This window comes from Sceloporus occidentalis, unplaced genomic scaffold, assembly GCF_023333645.1.
Source record: "Sceloporus occidentalis isolate IW3139 unplaced genomic scaffold, rSceOcc1.0.p SCAF_160, whole genome shotgun sequence".
Taxonomy (NCBI): domain Eukaryota; kingdom Metazoa; phylum Chordata; class Lepidosauria; order Squamata; family Phrynosomatidae; genus Sceloporus; species Sceloporus occidentalis.
In genome coordinates, this window is record NW_028317140.1 from 1,609,003 (window position 1) to 1,630,000 (window position 20,998).

A 20,998-nucleotide genomic window follows, 5' to 3' on the forward strand; every position below is an offset into this window, starting at 1 on the left:
GACACCATCAGAGCAAGAGTTCCCAAAGCCGTGAGAGCGGCCACTAGAGGCTCCAAGTGGAAATATCCACAAAACCAGAATAAATAATACAGGAGCCTGGAACGCGGGGTGGACTTGCACCCAATCCATCTTTGTCCCTCTTGCAATGAAGACTTGAAGGGGATCTGTGCCCCAAAGGGGCAAAAAAATCTTACAAAGGCTGCCTAAACCAATCAGCGACATAACAATAGGCGATCCTAAGAACCGGTAGTTTAGATGGTGGCTTCCATAGTATGCACATTAGGCTGGCTTCTAATACATATACAGGTATATATCTTATTTTAATCTGTAAAGACAGATAAATGGGTTTATTTAGTCTGTAAAATGAAGATTTGGGAAGAGACCGATTCATTTTAGTGCATAGCGTGGCATCGCGTATCGAAATTCTTCCGCAACTTGCTATTTAGTAAATATACCCCAGAAGAAAAAGCTGCGATTCCATTGATTGAGTTATATTTTGTTTATTCAGTTTTTTTTTTAGAAATAACATGCAATTTTTTTTTACATTTTATAAATTATATATTTTTTTTCACGTAGAGCATTCAATTCTAAGTAAAAAACCCCCAAAAAAACTGTATTTATTGGAATGTCTGAATGGTGTGAACAATAACAATTACATTAGAATCACGTTCTGGATTTGTTATATGCCAGCAATATGAGATCTGATAAGCCGGGGGTCCATGTGATATTCAAAGTCCTTATTCCGTGCGAGGGTCCTTCAGATAAAAGTCAGGTGCTTGTCGGCCGGGACGTTGTATTTGGTTTTGTGCTCTTCGAACAGTTTGCAGAGCTCCTCGATGTACGTCTGGTGCATCCTATCAATCTCTTCAGCCGACGGGTTTGAATTTTCGACGACTTTAATGGGCTTTCCAACTGGAACAGACAGCAAAAGAATCTTGTTTAACGTTCAGAAACTAAGTATCTGCCAATCTTATAATATAACGTTATATATCCAGGAAGAGACCGTGGCATGGCAGGACATGGACTGTATTTTTTCAACTTTTTTCTAATAAAACCTTTTTTTTTTTTTTTTTTTTTTAAAGTAAAAAACTCATGACCTTATTTGGACCTCAGGAAAATGTGTATTTTTTATTTTTTTTTTAAACCTATAACTATTAGTTATTAATTCTAAAATAATACTTACAATTATTATTTTTTTTAAGTATTTTTTTTTAATAATACTTACATTTCCAAAATACTAATTATAAAATAGATCAATGTATCTATAAAGGCTAGTGATTATTTTATTTATATTTTTTTATCTATTATTGAGAATGTATAATTTTTTAATAATAACGCAAAAAAAAAAAAATGATGTTCAGAGTTCCGCTGAGATTTTTTTTTTTTCTATTAATATTTCACCCTTTTCTAGGTAAGTCCGCCTATAACGTTCCATCTGGACAGTTTGCTGATACTATTAATAACGGCGAAGAGAAACAATCTGCTGAATACGCCGAGTACGTGCGCGATTAGCGCCGATCACAAGGCCAATTGTTTGTCCCTCCATCTAAAGCCAAGTCTCCGGAAGTAACCGCGTGTTAGGCGTGTTGGGAAGGACTGCCGTGTTCCTCACTAATGGTATCGCTAATGACCCACGCGGTGCTCTCTTGCGCTCTCTCGGTAACTAATTGCGGATGCCTTAAGTAACGTACAGACTCATTAAATTAAATTTTTTCTAGAATTGTGATAGTATGTTTACTAACACTCCATAAATCCAGGCTCCCAGGTCCCTTGATAGGACATTCTGCAGATGCTAGCATATCTCCTAAGTGTGTCCTCATTAATCTACAAAATACACCTCCCAGCTGTCCTTGTTTATTTTTACCAGTCCCTCTTTGCTCCACAAATCCCATTTTTTCTCCTCTGTGCCCCTCCTTCATCCCTTGATACCCTCTGTTTCCTCCCTGTTGCCCCTTTTTCCTCCCCAATGCCCCTCTACCTTCCTCTGTGCCGCTATTTCCTCCCTTGACATCCATCTCTCCTCCCTGATAGCCCTCTTTCCTCCCCTGATGCCCCTCTCTCCTCCCCCCGATGCCCCTCTCTCCTCCCCTGATGCCCCTCTCTCCTCCCCCTGATGCCCCTCTCTCCTCCCTGATGCCCCTCTTTTCTAGGAGGTCAGAATGTTTGCTGGGTATGAGGGGATCGCAGGGTTCTGCAGCCCTAAAAGCCCCGATAATGTGTATAGAAACAGCAGAGAACGGCTTTATAAATTAAACGGGGGAAATAAACCCCATTATTCTTCTTCTAAATGTCCCCCTCAGTTACACAAATAGCTAAAAAAATGGCACGAAGTAATATAAAGAGTATTGGGAAATTCGTGCCCCTAACTACACCCCCTAAAATAAAAGCCCCCCTCTCCAGTCATTTCAAATGTTGTGGGGTAAGGGGGATGTCCTGGATGATTTGTTCATGTATACTGTTTCATACTAGAGTTACCATTTGTGAGAAAATAAGCTAAACAGTATCTTTGTCTTAAAAGTTATCTTGTAATCACATTATATATATATATATATGTATATATATATAGCTCCGCGCATGCACAGGCACCCAGAAAATGCACCATTTGCATATCTGTAATATCAGGTTCAATTAAGCTAACGTGGCCATAAAATGTGTCCAGATCCCCTTGATACTGAAAGTGATATATATAAATATATAAGATGTATATACATTTAAAACCCTGACTTTTTTTTTTGTTTGTTTGTTTAAATATCTGCACTTTTATAATTTCTTGGGTTTTCCAGAATAATAGGCGCTAATTTTATAGAATATTCAGATATTTTAATAGCGGAAAGGAAGAATTACTGGAGCTACAGAAGGCCAGACTGTATGCGACTAACTGAAGCTGGAACGTGTGCCCTGCTCAGCTTCTATTGGCTGTTCCGTGTTCCAATCTTAGAACATTGAGATTCGATACAAATGTATTCATTTCATAGATACTTTAGTCCTTTCCAAATACTTCAGCCCCTCGTTGGAGATCACTGGAGTGGCGCCGACTCACCTACGGTCCATATGGGCTTTCTGTAGGGTAAGAGACCAAAGCTGTACTGAAAGACCCCGCGAGCGTGGAACAGCGGCAGCGCCACCCCCATGGCTTTCTGGAGCTTCTCCTGTATGAATCGGAGCCACGAGCCCTTTGGGTTGTCCACCTGGTCGAAGAGTTCGTTTTCCCCAAAAGAAAAAACGGGGACGAGAGACGCACTAAAAACATGAGAGAAAAGAAACGTTAGAAAAGAACAAAACAAGCGAACAAATTATTATTCTTCATTTATTTAGAAAGGAACGGCGGGTGGCTATGTTTTCGGGGGGGGTGGAATTTGGGAGGTTGGATTAAAGATCAGCTTGGCCCTCGTTGTCTCCGTTCTTGCTCAGGACACGGGGCTGTCCCCCGTCGTCGAGGACCCACAATGAGCGAGTAAAGAAAGATTGTAGCTGGCGCTGCCCCGCCGAGCATTCCGGTCCCCCCGCTAAAACCCCCCATAGAGGATTCAGGGTGGGCTTTATTTTGGAAGAAAAGTGAACAGCGGAGGGGGGATTAATCTATTGAGCTATGACATCATTATGACTTATCCAATCAGGTTGTCCGCATCTTGCGTTGTTGGTATACTGGGGACTCTCCAGGTTTGACCCGGAGTCTTCTGCTAAAGCCTCGCTCTCCAGGGTCTCCGGGACATTTTTTCCAGCCAGGGAATGAGTGTTTCGCCAAACTCCCTCTCCCTCCACTCCCCATCCACTAACGGGCCCCTCCAAGGGCCCTATCACTATATAAACTAGCCACACCCCTTTACATAGCCACTCCCCTTGAAGAAGGAGATCTCCAGGTAGCCCCACTTGGTGTAGAAAGAATCTTAACCCCGCCCTTACAAAGGCTGCCGGAACCATTTAACAACATTCAGCAACTTAACGATAGGGGAGGGATAACTTTTTGGGGAGGAATAAACAGGTCCTTATTGAAGCATAAAGCATTACCCGTGTTGTATCGCGAGTTTGACAAATCCCTTTCTGTTTTTCAGCAGTAGAGTGTAAGCTCCGGGTCGGGCATCCAATGATTCTGGAGCCCCGCCCACCGCGATTATAACGGCATTTCCCTTCTGTTTATTCTGCAGTAAATAAGCCGCGCTTTCTCGATCTGATGGAATGAGACCTAAAAAAAAATGACAAATATTCAAATATATAAAAAAAAATAAAAAATAATACATAAAAAAATACAAATATTCTGCATCAATTTAACTTTAAAAAAAAATGTTTTAATACAGTGTCCCAGCAGAAGTGGTAGATAAGTGGAACAGCCGCCCAGCAGAGGTGGTAGCGGGTAATACAGTGAGGGGGGTTAAACATGCGCAGGATAGACATACGGCTCCTGAATCTAAGATGAGACCAACGACTGATTAAGGTTTGAGTCTTTACAGCAGGAGAAACGGGTGACCAGACGGGGGCCGGATGGGGGCCGATCTGCCGGGAAATTCTGTTTATTGAGACCTCAGGTGATTTTTGGTTATTATGACTGTTGGGAAATGTTAGTAACCTGAGCCAAGTTATTATGTGATGATTGTAGGCTCTCTCTGTCCCGGCGCCCCGTTGAGTTGAGTGGAGACTTTTCTAAAAGACGCCACCGAGAAAAAACTCAAGAGTTTACCGCAGGTTCGGCGTGAAGTCAATAGCGAGGTAACCAAACTTACAGAGTGTTCACGGAGCTTGAGTGCTCCTCACCTTCCCACGGCTGCACCCCGGGGGTCGCTGGATAAACAGAAGGTGCGGCAGATCAAATAGCGTTACATAGAAACCCAGACCCTGACGGTGGATCGGCCCCATTCGGCCCCCCGTCTAGTCGCCCGTTTCTCCTGCTGTAAAGACTCAAACCTTAATCAGTCGTCGGTCTCGTCTTAGATTCAGGAGCCGTGTGTCTATCCCGCGCATGTTTAATACCCTCACTGTATTACCCTCTACCACTTCTGCTGGGAGGCTGTTCCACTACCATTCCGTTGTATTGTGCAAAAGAATCCATGTAAGGAGTCAGAACACTCAGAGTAAAGAATGTATCTTCCCCTAATGTGTTACTAAAAACAAAGAAACATAAAAGGTTGGCATAAAAGTCCGCCTGGCAAAGTGCAGGGCAAGGTACAGCTCGGAGCAACTTGGCCTGGGGAGACCAATGGCTTCGGCACCAGGCGTTAAAGGTCCATAAGAGAGACTCTACTGGTCACCGTCAGGGGGCTCCACTGGCCTCAGCCAATGAAGGGCAGCTGCTTAAAGGGCTTAAAGGGCCAATATGGGAAGACGCGCGTTAGTCGTGAAAATATTTATTTCTGAATTTAGATTATTTTGATAACATTTCATTTTTTGGGTGAATTACAGCTTATTGACTAAAAACCCAGAATGCGTTAAATTGGATCTCCTGGTTATAGAAATGGAGTTTTTGCTAATCGCTGGACAAACAAAATGTGTTCAGTGCCTGGGGCTGCGCATGCCCAGCATTCGTTTCTCCACTGATGTCACGCACAGGTTTTCCTGAATCGTTAAGCTTGTTGTGATTATACTCTTTTTTTATTTCGAAAGTTCTTACCCCCGCTCATAATATAATCCCTGAAAAATGGAGCTCGGAACCAGAGCGGAAGCATCAGGAGATACGGAGTGATTCCGGGGAAAAGTTCATGAAATCCCGTTGCTTCTGTGCAAAAATTGGTGAACCCCCCGGCTATCAAAACCCCGTGGGGGTGCGAGCCAAATATATAGTTCTGCTGTGGGTCCAAGTCGGCTGTTTTCACCAGCTGCAATACAGAAAACACAACGAAAAAGACTTAACAATAGGATATAATAATAATAAGTATAATAAATAAGGACGTTTCACTGAGAGGGTGCTAGATAAGTGGAACAGCCTCCCAGTGGCAGAGGCTTAAAAAGTGAGGGAATTGATATGGGTGAATTCAATTGTGGGTGACCTTCCCTGTTTGAGCTGCTGATTTATGGCGACGCTAATGAAGTCCGTCCCTCCATAGACTTTCATTAGTCAGAGAGTCCGTCTGGGTGATTAAGACTGAGCCATTCTATTGTTCCCCGCAGGAAGTATGATAAGGAGTCGAGGGGTTTAGTAGATGGGGGATCAGATAACAGAGCGAGAATCATATGCAGCTGCCTGAAAACATTATATTATGGGGCAAAAAACTGCAACTGGGGTAAAAAAAAAAACAGCGATATTTATGAAATAAAATATTTTTAATTTGATGCTAGGAATAAAATAATTTGGTGCGATATTCCCTTTAACCACTTAAAACATAAAAATGTATACAACATATCAACTTAAAATGAAAAATGCGAAAAAAACAAACTTTTTTTCCCGCCACTTGTTTTTGTCGCCTCTGACCCAAGAATGGGTTAATCGGCGCTCACAAAGGTCGGTTTCGTGGCAGCCCCCCCCCGTATCACGTTATTTCACGCTCGTCACATCGACAAAGTAACGCGATAGCGATACAGGTTTATTGATCTGCGCTAATCGGTGGGAGATTAGATTACGGCAATTTAACAGATATGGTTGGTTAAAAACAAATACAAGTCAGAGACAAATATTTATGTCTTTTGCTTATTAGAAATAATCAAAATGCGACATTCCTGTGATTCACCCAAAAAGTGCTTTTTAGTCTTTAATTCTTTATTTTTCCATTTCAAAACAAAACGATCTCAAAATAAATCTCGCCACCCGCCGGTTTTCTGGGAACACCACACTGAGCTGACGCTTTATGGCGATGCTAATGAAGTCCGTCCCTCCATAGACTTTCATTAGTCAGAGAGTCCGTCTGGGTGATAAAGACTGAGCCATTATTCTATTGTCCCCCACAGGCAGTATGATAAAGAGTCGGGGGGGGGGGGGTTAGTAGATCGGGGGTCAGATAACAGAGCGAGAATCATACAAACGGCTGATATGCAGCTGCCTGAAAACTTTATATTATGGGGGGGAAAAACTACAACTGGGGTGAAAAAGAAAACAATATTTTTGAAAATGATTTTCTCTCTTACTCCTATCTCACTGAATCGTAACAATGTATGGTTAGAAAGCTAGAAAAAGACGTACTGTATGTTGATGACATTAAATTGATCCAAAACATCCCTAATTGCTTTGATTCAGGTGAAGGAAACAAACTGGTTAAAGTTCATGCCAATTTGGCCCAGAAAGGGGAACGGATCCTTCATAATCCCGTAGGTAGTGAGCATAAGCCCCGGATCCATGGGTTTTAAATTTTCCCTTGTACCCTGAATACCCCTTTTTTTTGCTAAAATTCAACCCACTTTCTATTCTACCTGCGGCCAGCCCCACTATAGGTTGCGGATTCCGTAGCTTTACGGCTCTCTCTGTTAACCCCCCCCCCCTCTGTTTAAGGCGGAATTGTGTCTCTACCGGAATTATTTGGAGTCCTGACGGATTCCTGGTAATCGAGCGGCACAGATTTCCGATGACCAACGCGCTCTATGCTGCTCCGTCTAGTTAAAGGCAAACTATGAATATAAATAAACAGGTCGCCGTCTTACGCCATCGAGCTCTAATACGTGACATATTCAAAACAAAGGGAACGCGCTCTGGGTTCATTTCCAGTCTGCAGAAGCCTCTAAAAAAATAAGCATTAAGCATTTTATTGCAGATCTACCGTATGAAAGATTTCCCTGGATTTGGGTAAAACCAGGACACCCACCCTCTGTGAAATTAATTGTTACCTAAATTTGTTCAAAAGCCTTAAATGCCCCCGAGGCTGTTTACTTAGAGTCATCGGCAACATTGCTTATAAAGTTCAATGACTGATTAACGCTGCGAGGATGAAACGAACCCGGGGGGGGGGGGGGGGGTGTTAAATAACAATGACGTGAACACAATAACAACATAAAAACAGAGCGGTCCCTTTAAAACCTATATCGTATGATAGCTGAGTGTCCCCCTTAAATCACATATAATATTATAGGCGAGTGTCCCCCTTAAATCACATATAATATTATAGCTGAGTGTCCCCCTTAAATCACATATAATATTATACCTGAGTGTCCCCCTTAAATCACATATAATATTATAGCTGAGTGTCCCCCCCAAATCACATATAATATTATAGGCGAGTGGTCCCTTTAAATCACATATAATATTATAGGTGAGTGAGTGGTCCCTTTAAATCATATATCACATGATAGCTGAGTGTCCCGTTTTAAATCACATATCACATGATAGCTAAACAGTCTCTTTAAATTTTCATGTGGTCTGCTTTGCAAAAGCAGCCAATCAATGGAGAGAAATGTTGAACCATGGAGCAGGCATTCCGCTGCAACTCTGGAGCTGCAGCTTCTCCCTAAGATAATTTTATTTTCCAGTTTTAAAGAATCCAGATGAAGTGACTTAGACCACACTCTAATACGCACTATTTTCAATTAAAGTGTCCCCTTAATGTAAGTAATTAGTGCACTTTGATTATGGAAATTGGCATTAATACAGCAATAACATGAAAGGGTCTTTAAACGCCCCGCCATGAAGAACCGCGCTGTTGATTATGTTTGTTGAGGTGCTTCACTAGAAGTAAAAAAGTTAACCCCTTAATGACAAAGCCCGTACATGCACGGGCTCAAAATGCATTGTTTTCAATGGGTTTAGGGACCGCCCATTGTCCTTAAGGGGCACAATTTTGCTAACGCATTTCGCAATGCTGAATATTTATCTCTATTTTCTCACATCGATGTTCCTGTGACTTTTTGAATGATCCCACGTCCGAGGCATAAATACTTAAGAAGGTAAATATTTATTATGGCTTCAACGTGAATTTTGAGGAGCTCCCACGGAATCGTGCAGCGGGGCAATAAACGTTATCTAGAAGATAGCTCGGAACCGTATGTTCTCGATAAACGATGCATAGCTTGGGATGGAGGGTGATCGGGGAGCGCGCCGTCTGTCCAGGTGCTTACATTTTATGCTCATGGTCACTGTTTTATGGAATTAATATCCTCTTCTTATTGGTTAATGATTGGCTCTTCAGTTACTACACGCGTGACCATGAACTCTATTTAACCAGAAAACGTGGAAATAAACATGTTTTTCTTGGGCGCGCTATACCATTGGGCTCTCGGCTCTGTTTAATGTTTTACTCCCCGCTTGGTCCAAGGTGATCGTTGTAGCGGAGCCGCGTTCCGCTCATAATACATCGTATTTCTAAAGTCCTTAGAACCAAAACAAGTTACGTACCTCTGCCCCGCACCCCCAGCCCGCCCAACAGAGATACAACGTTTAGAAACACCCTGTTTGGGAATGAAGCTGCCGTGTTATCGGCATGACTCGGAACGCTCGAGTTGGACCCAGAGTCCCCGGGTAAAGAGCTCCTTCCCTGAGTCTCCGGGACCGTTTCCTGTTTCCTCTTTGCCTGGTCAGGAGAGCGACGAGTGGCCATGCCAACTCTCTGCTCATGTTGGGCAGACCCCCATCTCACTTTCTTCTCCCACCCAGTTCCTTTCCATTAAAGTTTTTGTTAGGGTTAACCCCTGTGTGTAACCAGCCTTGCCCTTGTGTGCTGTTTTCCCCACTCCACAGGCATCTAGGCCCGTCCCAACCCAAAGCCCCTTCCCAAGCAGAGGAGGAGTGCTAGGTAGCCCATCCCGGAAAGTTTCAGGCATGGATTTTTCTTGTCTCTGCCGACAGGTTGGGTTGGGGGTCACTCAATAGGGGGGGTCATGCCCCCCTCAACGCACCAATTATTAAATGGGTTGGTTGCGGAAATCAGAGATCTGCTTTGTAACTGACTCATTTACATACCTCCAAACAGTAACCATGTGTTAGATGACCCTGTGGTAGGAAGGCATCACACCTGTGAAAGAGTAAGAGGCAGGGTGGGAAGGGCATGGAGGGAGAACTGTTTGAGCAACATGGATAAGGGGAGGGTGAGACAAAGTAAGAGTTTGTAGGTATGTGTAGGTGTATGGTGTTAGACTGGATGCAGGTGTGTATATGTGTAAGTGTATGGTGTTATAGTGTGTGTGTGTGTATGTACTGTATATATGTGTAAGTGCATGGTGTTATAGTGTGTGTGTGTATGTACTGTATATATGTGTAAGTGCATGGTGTTATAGTGTGTGTGTGTATGTACTGTATATATGTGTAAGTGTATGGTGTTATAGTGTGTGTGTGTGTATGTACTGTATATATGTGTAAGTGTATGGTGTTATAGTGTGTGTGTGTATGTACTGTATATATGTGTAAGTGTATGGTGTTATAGTGTGTGTGTATGTACTGTATATATGTGTAAGTGTATGGTGTTATAGTGTGTGTGTATGTACTGTATATATGTGTAAGTGCATGGTGTTATAGTGTGTGTGTGTATGTACTGTATATATGTGTAATTATATGGTGTTATAGTGTGTGTGTGTGTATGTACTGTATATATGTGTAAGTGTATGGTGTTATAGTGTGTGTTTGTATGTACTGTATATATGTGTAAGTGTATGGTGTTATAGTGTGTGTGTATGTACTGTATATATGTGTAAGTGTATGGTGTTATAGTGTGTGTGTGTATGTACTGTATGTTACAGGGTCACCGTACCCAAGGCTGGGTCCCCCTGTTTGAGGGCTGAGGAATCACCAGTCAGTCCCTCATACGGATAGCACTCAGCTATCCACGGATCATCCAGACCACCATTCGTAGTAAACCAAGAAGAACTCTCTTTATTACAAACACACAGAACTTTATACAATCTCAATGCAATGTGTACCGAACCCAACCCCCAATCCCATCAGCCACATCCCATCACAAATCCCATCAGTATACAGGGGATGTATCAGGTGAGGGGATTACAGAATACAATGGGTTCCCCCACCTGTGTTATCCCCCCTGTAGTGCGGGGGCCGTCTGGGCAGACAGGGCTGTGCTGGCTGATTAAGAGCCCCAGCCAGATTATAGGATCGTCTCTTTGAAGGCTGGGGCTGAATCCACATCAGTCTCTGGGCCGGTTACACAATAAACACAATATAATATATTACCGGGTCACGGTATACAGAACCGGACACAAAAGTGCTCCGTGACCCGGCTAAACTTCATATGAGCCAGCTAGCCTGGCCCTGTCACACTGTATATATGTGTAAGTGTATGGTGTTATAGTGTGTGTGTGTATGTACTGTATATATGTGTAAGTGTATGGTGTTATAGTGTGTGTGTGTATGTACTGTATATATGTGTAAGTGTATGGTGTTATAGTGTGTGTGTGTATGTACTGTATATATGTGTAAGTGCATGGTGTTATAGTGTGTGTGTGTATGTACTGTATATATGTGTAAGTGTATGGTGTTATAGTGTGTGTGTGTATGTACTGTATATATGTGTAATTATATGGTGTTATAGTGTGTGTGTGTATGTACTGTATATATGTGTAAGTGCACGGTGTTATAGTGTGTGTGTGTATGTACTGTATATATGTGTAAGTGTATGGTGTTATAGTGTGTGTGTGTATGTACTGTATATATGTGTAAGTGCATGGTGTTATAGTGTGTGTGTGTATGTACTGTTTATATGTGTAAGTGCCTGGTGTTATAGTGTGTGTGTGTGTGTATGTACTGTATATATGTGTAAGTGTATGGTGTTATAGTGTGTGTGTGTGTATGTACTGTATATATGTGTAATTATATGGTGTTATAGTGTGTGTGTGTGTGTGTATGTACTGTATATATGTGTAAGTGTATGGTGTTATAGTGTGTGTGTGTGTATGTACTGTATATATGTGTAAGTGTATGGTGTTATAGTGTGTGTGTGTATGTACTGTATATATGTGTAAGTGTATGGTGTTATAGTGTGTGTTTGTATGTACTGTATATATGTGTAAGTATATGGTGTTATAGTGTGTGTGTGTGTATGTACTGTATATATGTGTAAGTGCCTGGTGTTATAGTGTGTGTGTGTATGTACTGTATATATGTGTAAGTGCATAGTGTTATAGTGTGTGTGTGTATGTACTGTATATATGTGTAAGTGCATGGTGTTATAGTGTGTGTGTGTATGTACTGTATATATGTGTAAGTGTATGGTGTTATAGTGTGTGTGTGTGTATGTACTGTATATATGTGTAAGTGTATGGTGTTATAGTGTGTGTGTGTATGTACTGTATATATGTGTAAGTGTATGGTGTTATAGTGTGTGTGTGTGTATGTACTGTATATATGTGTAAGTGCATGGTGTTATAGTGTGTGTGTGTATGTACTGTATATATGTGTAAGTATATGGTGTTATAGTGTGTGTGTGTATGTACTGTATATATGTGTAAGTGCCTGGTGTTATAGTGTGTGTGTGTGTATGTACTGTATATATGTGTAAGTGTATGGTGTTATAGTGTGTGTGTATGTACTGTATATATGTGTAAGTGTATGGTGTTATAGTGTGTGTGTATGTACTGTATATATGTGTAAGTGTATGGTGTTATAGTGTGTGTGTGTATGTACTGTATATATGTGTAAGTGTATGGTGTTATAGTGTGTGTTTGTATGTACTGTATATATGTGTAAGTATATGGTGTTATAGTGTGTGTGTGTGTATGTACTGTATATATGTGTAAGTGCCTGGTGTTATAGTGTGTGTGTGTATGTACTGTATATTTGTGTAAGTGCATAGTGTTATAGTGTGTGTGTGTATGTACTGTATATATATGTAAGTGTATGGTGTTATAGTGTGTGTGTGTGTATGTACTGTATATATGTGTAAGTGTATGGTGTTATAGTGTGTGTGTGTATGTACTGTATATATGTGTAAGTGTATGGTGTTATAGTGTGTGTGTATGTACTGTATATATGTGTAAGTGTATGGTGTTATAGTGTGTGTGTGTGTATGTACTGTATATATGTGTAAGTGCATGGTGTTATAGTGTGTGTGTGTATGTACTGTATATATGTGTAAGTGTATGGTGTTATAGTGTGTGTGTGTATGTACTGTATATATGTGTAAGTGTATGGTGTTATAGTGTGTGTGTATGTACTGTATATATGTGTAAGTGTATGGTGTTATAGTGTGTGTGTGTGTATGTACTGTATATATGTGTAAGTGCATGGTGTTATAGTGTGTGTGTGTATGTACTGTATATATGTGTAAGTGTATGGTGTTATAGTGTGTGTGTGTATGTACTGTATATATGTGTAAGTGCATGCTATTAGAATGTATATATGTGTAAGTGTATGGTGTTATAGTGTGTGTGTGTATGTACTGTATATATGTGTAAGTGTATGGTGTTATAGTGTGTGTGTGTGTATGTACTGTATATATGTGTAAGTGCATGCTATTAGAATGTATATATGTGTAAGTGTATGGTGTTATAGTGTGTGTGTGTATGTACTGTATATATGTGTAAGTGTATGGTGTTATAGTGTGTGTGTGTATGTACTGTATATATGTGTAAGTGCATGCTGTTAGAATGTATATGTATGTATGTGTATGGTGTTAGAGTGCGTATCCATGTAGGTGTTAGAGTGAGCTTGCGTGTTAGTATGTGTGTTGGTAATGGGGGAACCAAAAGAAATACTGCAGCTAGGAGCTAATAACCCTAAGATCACCCTTGAGAACGCTGGAATATGACATCATATCCCGGCACTTAACTAAATGGACAGGGCATGGAGTTGAGAGCCGGGTGGCCACTGGGACCATTCCCTGGGTCAGGCTTCTGGGATCCCCAACCACAATACACTACTGTGTGTTATCAAATTTTGTTTCCATCAAGTTAGAACTTGTCCCCCGATTTTGCTTAAAAAAAACATTTTAAAGAAACTTCTTTCATCTTTTTTTATTAAAGCAGAATTGGCTTGAGTTAACCTTTTCAGTGCCAGGTAGGAGTCGCACCCACATATGGTGCTGGAAGATTAAATAAGAAAAAGAGCTTTTAGTATAAAAAGAAAAGTAAATAATTAGGATTTAAACAGAATCAGGACACTTGACAAACCAATTGAAGATAAAGAAACCTTTTCAAATGATTTTAGGGACGCTTGGCTTGTATAGTCTGCCAAAGACGTAAACAGATTCTCAGCAGATCAACAAAAAAAAAAGCCAAATATTTGTTTCCTGTTCTGGAAATGTGATTATTAACCCAAATACAGCCAAACGCGAGCATTCCACAGATCTCTGTATTACGTTTTATTAAGCCTGCAAACAAGCAGGGAGAGAGGCAGAGAATGAGAGCGTTGATAAGGGACTTGGAGAGGGAGTGAGTCTGCATGCATGTGTGTAAAAGTGAATGTGCGTGTGTTAGCGTGACTGTGTATGTATGTGTTAGAGTAAGTGTGTGCGTGTGTTATTATGAGTGTCAGTATTAGCAGGAATATGTATGTGTCAGTCTGTGTGTGTGTAAGTATAAGTGTGTAAGTATAAGTGTGTGTGTCAGCATGAGTGCAAATTGGCAAACTTGACGATTCCTACAAATCCATGAAAACGAGGCCAGACCCCCCCCCATGAAGCATGACAAAAACTAAGCCAAAAGCTCAACATTTTCACCCGAAAGGGAAGGAGGTTGAGTTACAACCAATTTCATTTCTGAATTTAAAAAGCCCTTCGAATTTCGTCCAAACCAAACGGGCAGGAAATTAAGTTTGTTGTCCGAAAACAAATGGACCAAAAACTAAAGAAAACATTTGTGAAAGTGTGTGTTATGGCAAGTGTGTCTACGGGCAAGTTAGTGTGTGGCTGCAAGGGCAAGTGTGAATGTGCGTGCGTATATGTATGTATTTTGATAGACTTTACACACTTTTTCTGTTATGGGCCTTGATTCACCCGAACACACCTTTACTCCAGGGGCCACCCGAACACACCTTTACTCCAGGGGCCACCCCAACACACCTTTACTCCAGGGGCCACCCCAACACACCTTTACTCCAGGGACTACCCCAACACACCTTTACTCCAGGGACCACCCCAACACACCTTTACTCCAGGGACCACCCCAACACACCTTTACTCCAGGGACCACCCCAACACACCTTTACTCCAGGGACCACCCGAACACACCTTTACTCCAGGGGCCACCCCAACACACCTTTACTCCAGGGACCACCCCAACACACCTTTACTCCAGGGACCACCCGAACACACCTTTACTCCAGGGGCCACCCCAACACACCTTTACTCCAGGGACCACCCCAACACACCTTTAGTCCAGGGACCACCCCAACACACCTTTACTCCAGGGACCACCCGAACACACCTTTACTCCAGGGGCCACTCCAACACACCTTTTCTTCAGGGGCCACCCAAACACACCTTTACTCCAGGGGCCAACCCAACACACCTTTACTCCAGGGGCGCTATTTAGTATTGTTTTACTTTAAAAAAAAATTGACAGTCTCCTTCCTAAATCCAGCAACTGAACCATTTTTGCGCCTACACTTGGTTAAAATGAGTGTGTGAGGGGGGTGTCACCGCACGGTGTGTGTCAGTGTACAGTGTTTATAGTGTATAGTGTGTGAGGGGGGTGTCACCGCACGGTGTGCGTCAGTGTACAGTGTTTATAGTGTATAGTGTGTGAGGGGGGTGTCACCGCACGGTGTGTGTCAGTGTACAGTGTTTATAGTGTATAGTGTGTGAGGGGGGTGTCACCGCACAGTGTGTGTCAGTGTACAGTGTTTATAGTGTATAGTGTGTGAGGGGGGTGTCACCGCACGGTGTGTGTCAGTGTACAGTGTGTCAGTGTATAGTGTGTGAGGGGGGTGTCACTGCACAGTGTGTGTTAGTGTATAGTGTGTGTCAGTGTACAATGCAAGGATGTATGGTGCTGTTGGCAGGGACTCGGTGGGGACTTTAGTATTAATTCTTCTTTACAGGGGGGGCTGTCAGGGGCTGTTTGCGGTCCCTTTAAATAATTCGGAAACAATGTTACTTTGCTCCAGCTTGCTTTGCACGTTAATGGCTACTCTGTTCATCCGTTATCACAAATGGAAGTTTAATACCCGGTATACTCTTATATTTACCCCCACATCGGGGTTTTAATGCATTTCCGGTCACCGCTGCGGATATGTTTGCACCGCTGTACTTTCCAAGCCTGTAGTTTATTTTTATTTGTTTTCTGTGTTTTGTGATTGCCCTAACGTGAACAATGTTGGACGTGTGGATTGTCTGTGCGTGACCGCGCTCACATTGCTATTTTCTTGTATGCCGTGTCTTCTCCGTGTAATAAACAAAGCTCAACAAACAAAACATACTTGGATGTTAGAAATGATAAATCCCTGGCAAATAAAATGGAAGTGATTAGCCCAGGTGTTGGCTGCCACCTTGTGGTCATATTCTGTACTACAGCATCATCATCTTTCTGTTAAATTGGAAATATTTACTTTACTGAGAGGGTGGTAGATGAGTGGATCAGCCTCCCAGAAGAAGTGTTAAAGGCTAATCCTGTGAGGGAATGTAAATACACATGGGATAGACCCAGGGCTCCTGAATATAAGAAGATACCAAGAAATGATTAAGCTCAAAGGGGAAATCTTTTTCCTATTTAAAAGAACAATGATATATTTATTTTAATAAATACATAAAATAGATTTTCAGATCATTAGCCACAATTTATGTGCCCATCAAAAAAAAAAACCTTCTCCCCACTTCTCTCTCCCTTTCTCTGTTTTCCTCGTGTTCTCTCTCACTTCTCTCTATTCACCCGTCATTTTTCTCTATCTCTCTCGACCCCCATCTCTTTTTTTGTCACCACCAGTTTCCTAAACGACGGTCGTGCCTTTACTTTCTCACAATGACAAGGCTATCGCATCCAGTATATAGAAAGAGTACTCCAATGCTCCATATCAGCCGTAGAAAGCCCCAGTCGCTCTCTTTTTTCCATCATGCGCAGTTCTCGGTTCTGGAGGACATCTCCTATGATGACACTCTCTGGGAGAGCCCAGCTGTCAAGACTGTCACAACAACTTGGGGACTTTTGGCGACTATGAGAATGAATTGAAAGCTTGCGCATGCATGCCTAAAATACTAGTGCAAATCAAACACACGTGTGCGTGCAAACATGCCTGGTAGTGCTGCCTGACAGCAGACAGACGCGATATAGCCGTTGTAAATAAATAGCATGTTTGTGACATGTACAGTATGACGTTGAATAAACTATATATATATATATATACTCTAAATTATAATATAAAATGAAAATATATACATATATACTTTATCCCAAAGAACAAATTAAAATGAACTATTGATCTGGTACTAAGAATGTGGTTCATAAATTATATCAATACCAGATTTGGGTAACACACTTGGCGAGTTACTATATAGAATCTTCACGGATAAAGGGTTAATATTTCAGGCGTCTCAGGGTCAGCTCATTTAGAGATCTCCCAGGAATGCCATCCAGGCAGCTCGGAGATTTGAGTTCATAAAGGTCATAAAAACATGAATGACATTACCAACAACTACCACTAGGTGGCACTGTAGCACCTGTCCCATCCTGAAGAAGGAGCCACATTTACCCAGACTGCAGGCATTGGTTGAGATGAATTACCGTATTGGCTCGAATATAGGCCGCACTTTTTTCCCCCACTTGAAGTCTTTAAAGTGGGGGTCCGGCCTATATTTGGGGTCTAGCGCCCGACGCACGGGAGATGCAGTCCCGGGCGCCGGGCAGGCAGCGGGGTTAGGATACAGATCCCCCGCAGCGGTGCAGGGGACCTGCATCCTACTCCCCGATACGCTCAGACAGCCTCCCCTGCCAGCACTTCCCACGGGGGGGGGGTGCCGGCACGGGAGGTTGTCTAAGCGCATCGTGCGGATGTCCCGGCAGCGGAGGTTGTTTACTCGCATCGCCGCAGCCGATGACCGTCCGCACGATGCGTTTTACCTCTGCCTCCAAGATTTACCAGAGGAGACTCCCGGGTGTCTTGCGGGGCTGGCGGGGGACATCTACGCAATACGCGTATACAACTTCCGGTGCCGAGACTCAGCGGATGTGCATACGCGTATTGCGTAGATGTCCCCCGCCGGCCCCGCAAGACACCCGGGAGTCTGCTCTGGTAAATCGGGGGGGGCAGAGTGGCAGCATATCTCGGGGGGGGGGAGGAGGACAGTGGCAGCATATCTCGGGGGGGGACAGAGTGGCAGCATATCTCGGGGGGGGGGACAGAGTGGCAGCATATCTCGGGGGGGGGACAGAGTGGCAGCATGTCTATTAAAAAAACTTTTTCTTTAAAAAAGCACCAAACTTTTAGGGTGCGGCCTATACACTGGGGTGGCCTATATCCGAGCCAATACGGTATTTAATTATTTCTGTCTTTGGGGGTTTTTTGCCCCTTAATGCTTAAATATAAGGAATGCGATCTTTGAGAGCCAAAAGCTGACGCTTTTCAATCTCTTCTACAGAAAAATGAACTTTATATATTGTTTAGTGATGTACTCGGTGTTATCCCAAATAATCCATACAATATACCAGGAAAAATGTATGGAAGGTATAGATCAACAGGTATGGATCAAAATAAAATGGATTTTGAGTTAGTTTTTACTCAAAATGGGCGTAAATAATATCTCTTTGGAAAAGTTGGGATAAATGGGAATTGAAAGAAAAAACCTTAGTAGCGTTTATACCTGCAACAATATTACTGTCTACATCTATATAATTAAAACAATAAAGTTTGATACAAATATCATGAAGAAAGAGGAATTTATTAACTTCACGCATCTTCTGATCACTTTTTTTTTAAATATTATTCAACATTAAAATTCAATAGATTAAAAAAAGGGGCACAAAAATAGATCTTAATCACAAAAAAGGAACGTTTAACAGGCATTCGAGTGATGTGAGTGTCCCTTTAAGAATATATTTCAAAAATGTCACTTACTACTAGATCAACCAAAATCAGCATATACCGTATTTGCTCGATTATAAGACGAGGTTTTTTCCAGAGTAAATGCTCTGAAAAATACCCCTCGTCTTATAATCAAATTGGTCTGATTATGAGACTAAGATCCAGATCCCCCGCAGCGATGCAGGGGACCTGGATCCTCCTGTGTTATGCCCCCCCCCAACTTACCGGTGCTTCTGAGTCCCCGGTGCTTAGTCCGGGCAGCGTGTAGAGCTCAAGCTCAAGCGGAAGTTGTCTACGCGATTCGCGTGGAGCTCTACACGCTGCCCGGACTAAGCACCGGGGACTCCTGTGTTATGCGCCCCCCCCCCCCCAACTCAGAAGCACCGGTAAGTTTGGAGGAGGGAGGGGGAGGGAGCGTTAAATGGGGGGGTGTAAGGCATTTCTGGAGGCAGAGTGCTCTGTGAAATGCCTTTTAACCACTTTAAAGCCACTCTGCCTCCTGAAATGCCTTTTACCTCCCTATATGCCACTCTGCCCCATAATATGCCTTTTAACCCCCTAAATGCCAGAGTGGCATATATAGGGGTATAAGGCATTTCTGGAGGCAGAGTGGTACATAGGGGGTCAAAAGGCGTATCATGGGGCACAGTGGCATTTAGAGGGTTAAAAGGCATATCATGGGGCACAGTGGCATATATATGGGGTATAAGGCATTTCTGGGGCAGAGTGGCAAGCCTGGGGGCAGATGTGCATAACTGGGGGGGCAGGTTAAAAAAAGGGAAATAAAAACAAAATATTTTTCGCAATCATAGCTTTTATTAACAAACAATTGTTCACATGGTTTAACTGGTAAAACTTTTATCCTATAGGGTCGTCTTATATTCAGGCTTTTTCTTTTTTTTCATACGTTAATATTCAGATTTGGGGGGGGGGTCGTCTTATAATCGAGCAAATACGGTAGTTTGTAACAGGGAGCAGATGTCTTGATGGGGAGGAATAATCACAGAGATCTTGGAAACGGGAAGTTAACTTGTATACATATTCGTTTGTTCATAAACACCATTGTGCCGGTTTATTTAGCGAAGTGTAGCACAATTTGGGAAGCGACAAATTCAAAGCTTCTAGAACTCGGTGTGCGATTTACGATGTGTAATACCCGGAGACTGCGGCCAAGCGCTCATAAAAGGATAAAATGACCTTTTCTTGGAGGAATAAAATAATAAAATACAGACGAGTCAGCAATCAATGCGGGTCACAGATCAATGAAAGGGGGGAGGGGATTGGATTCTTTGCTGAATAAATGATCTTTATGAATTATTAAAATTATTGTTCTTCTGGCTGTGTTTAGCAGATAAAGCCTCTCCTCTGCTGCTGTTGCCTTCTCACGCCGCAGGTGGTCTTCCTCGTGTGCCGGCTAGTTCAGAGAGCTGTGTGGCACCGTATTGTATTTTAGTTTACTGAGTGGGTAATCAATGATCGATGACTTTAATGAGACACAAATCAGAGATCGGATAACAATTTGTCAGCGATCAGATAATAAAAACTAAAAAAGTGTAATGTAAAAAATAATAATAAAATAGGTATTTTTATGTACAACGTGTGTGTGATAGCTGTCAGTTATGGGAGGTGGAGGGGGTCATCAAATCATAACGATCCGATCACTCCTATTGGTCAGGAACAATGTTCCCTCTAATTTTTCTTGGGTGATGTGCGCAGAAAATTTCTGTTGTGCAAAATTTTTCCCAGAGCCAAAATTTTGTGCGCACAATATGCTTCTACAGTCCATATAAAGTTAGTGGAGCTGAAAAAAAAAAATCACATTGCAAGGGGGTGGAGCTATATATTTCCTACCCTTTTGACTCCATGGTCTACTCTAAAGGTGAAATTCTCACCGCAAAAATTAATTATGAGCGAATCACGAGCGGGGGCTCCGGGCTGCATAAAGGATCAATATGCAGTACCCCATTGACAGGGGTACAGCATAACACCTATCACTATATACTGAGGCACACATTGACAGGGGTACAGCATAACACCTATCACTATATACTGAGGCACACATTGACAGGGGTACAGCATAACACCTATCACTATATACTGAGGCACACATTGACAGGGGTACAGCATAACACCTATCACTATATACTGAGGCACACATTGACTGGGGTACAGCATAACACCTATCACTATATA

The 20,998-nt window shown here is 42.3% G+C and overlaps 1 protein-coding gene across 1 annotated transcript in view; it reads right to left on the bottom strand.

Moving 5' to 3' along the window:
• Positions 1 to 757: 757 nt before the first annotated feature.
• Positions 758 to 20,998, bottom strand: part of LOC149279850 (2-acylglycerol O-acyltransferase 2-A) — a 25,705-nt gene continuing 5,464 nt past the window's right edge. The window contains exons 3-6 of the mRNA XM_089500843.1: positions 5,603 to 5,807; positions 4,009 to 4,183; positions 3,041 to 3,240; positions 758 to 912 (exon numbers count right to left, since the gene is read on the bottom strand). Coding sequence (XP_089356969.1) covers positions 758 to 912; positions 3,041 to 3,240; positions 4,009 to 4,183; positions 5,603 to 5,807 — 735 coding nt within the window. The remainder of the gene's footprint in view (positions 913 to 3,040; positions 3,241 to 4,008; positions 4,184 to 5,602; positions 5,808 to 20,998) is intronic.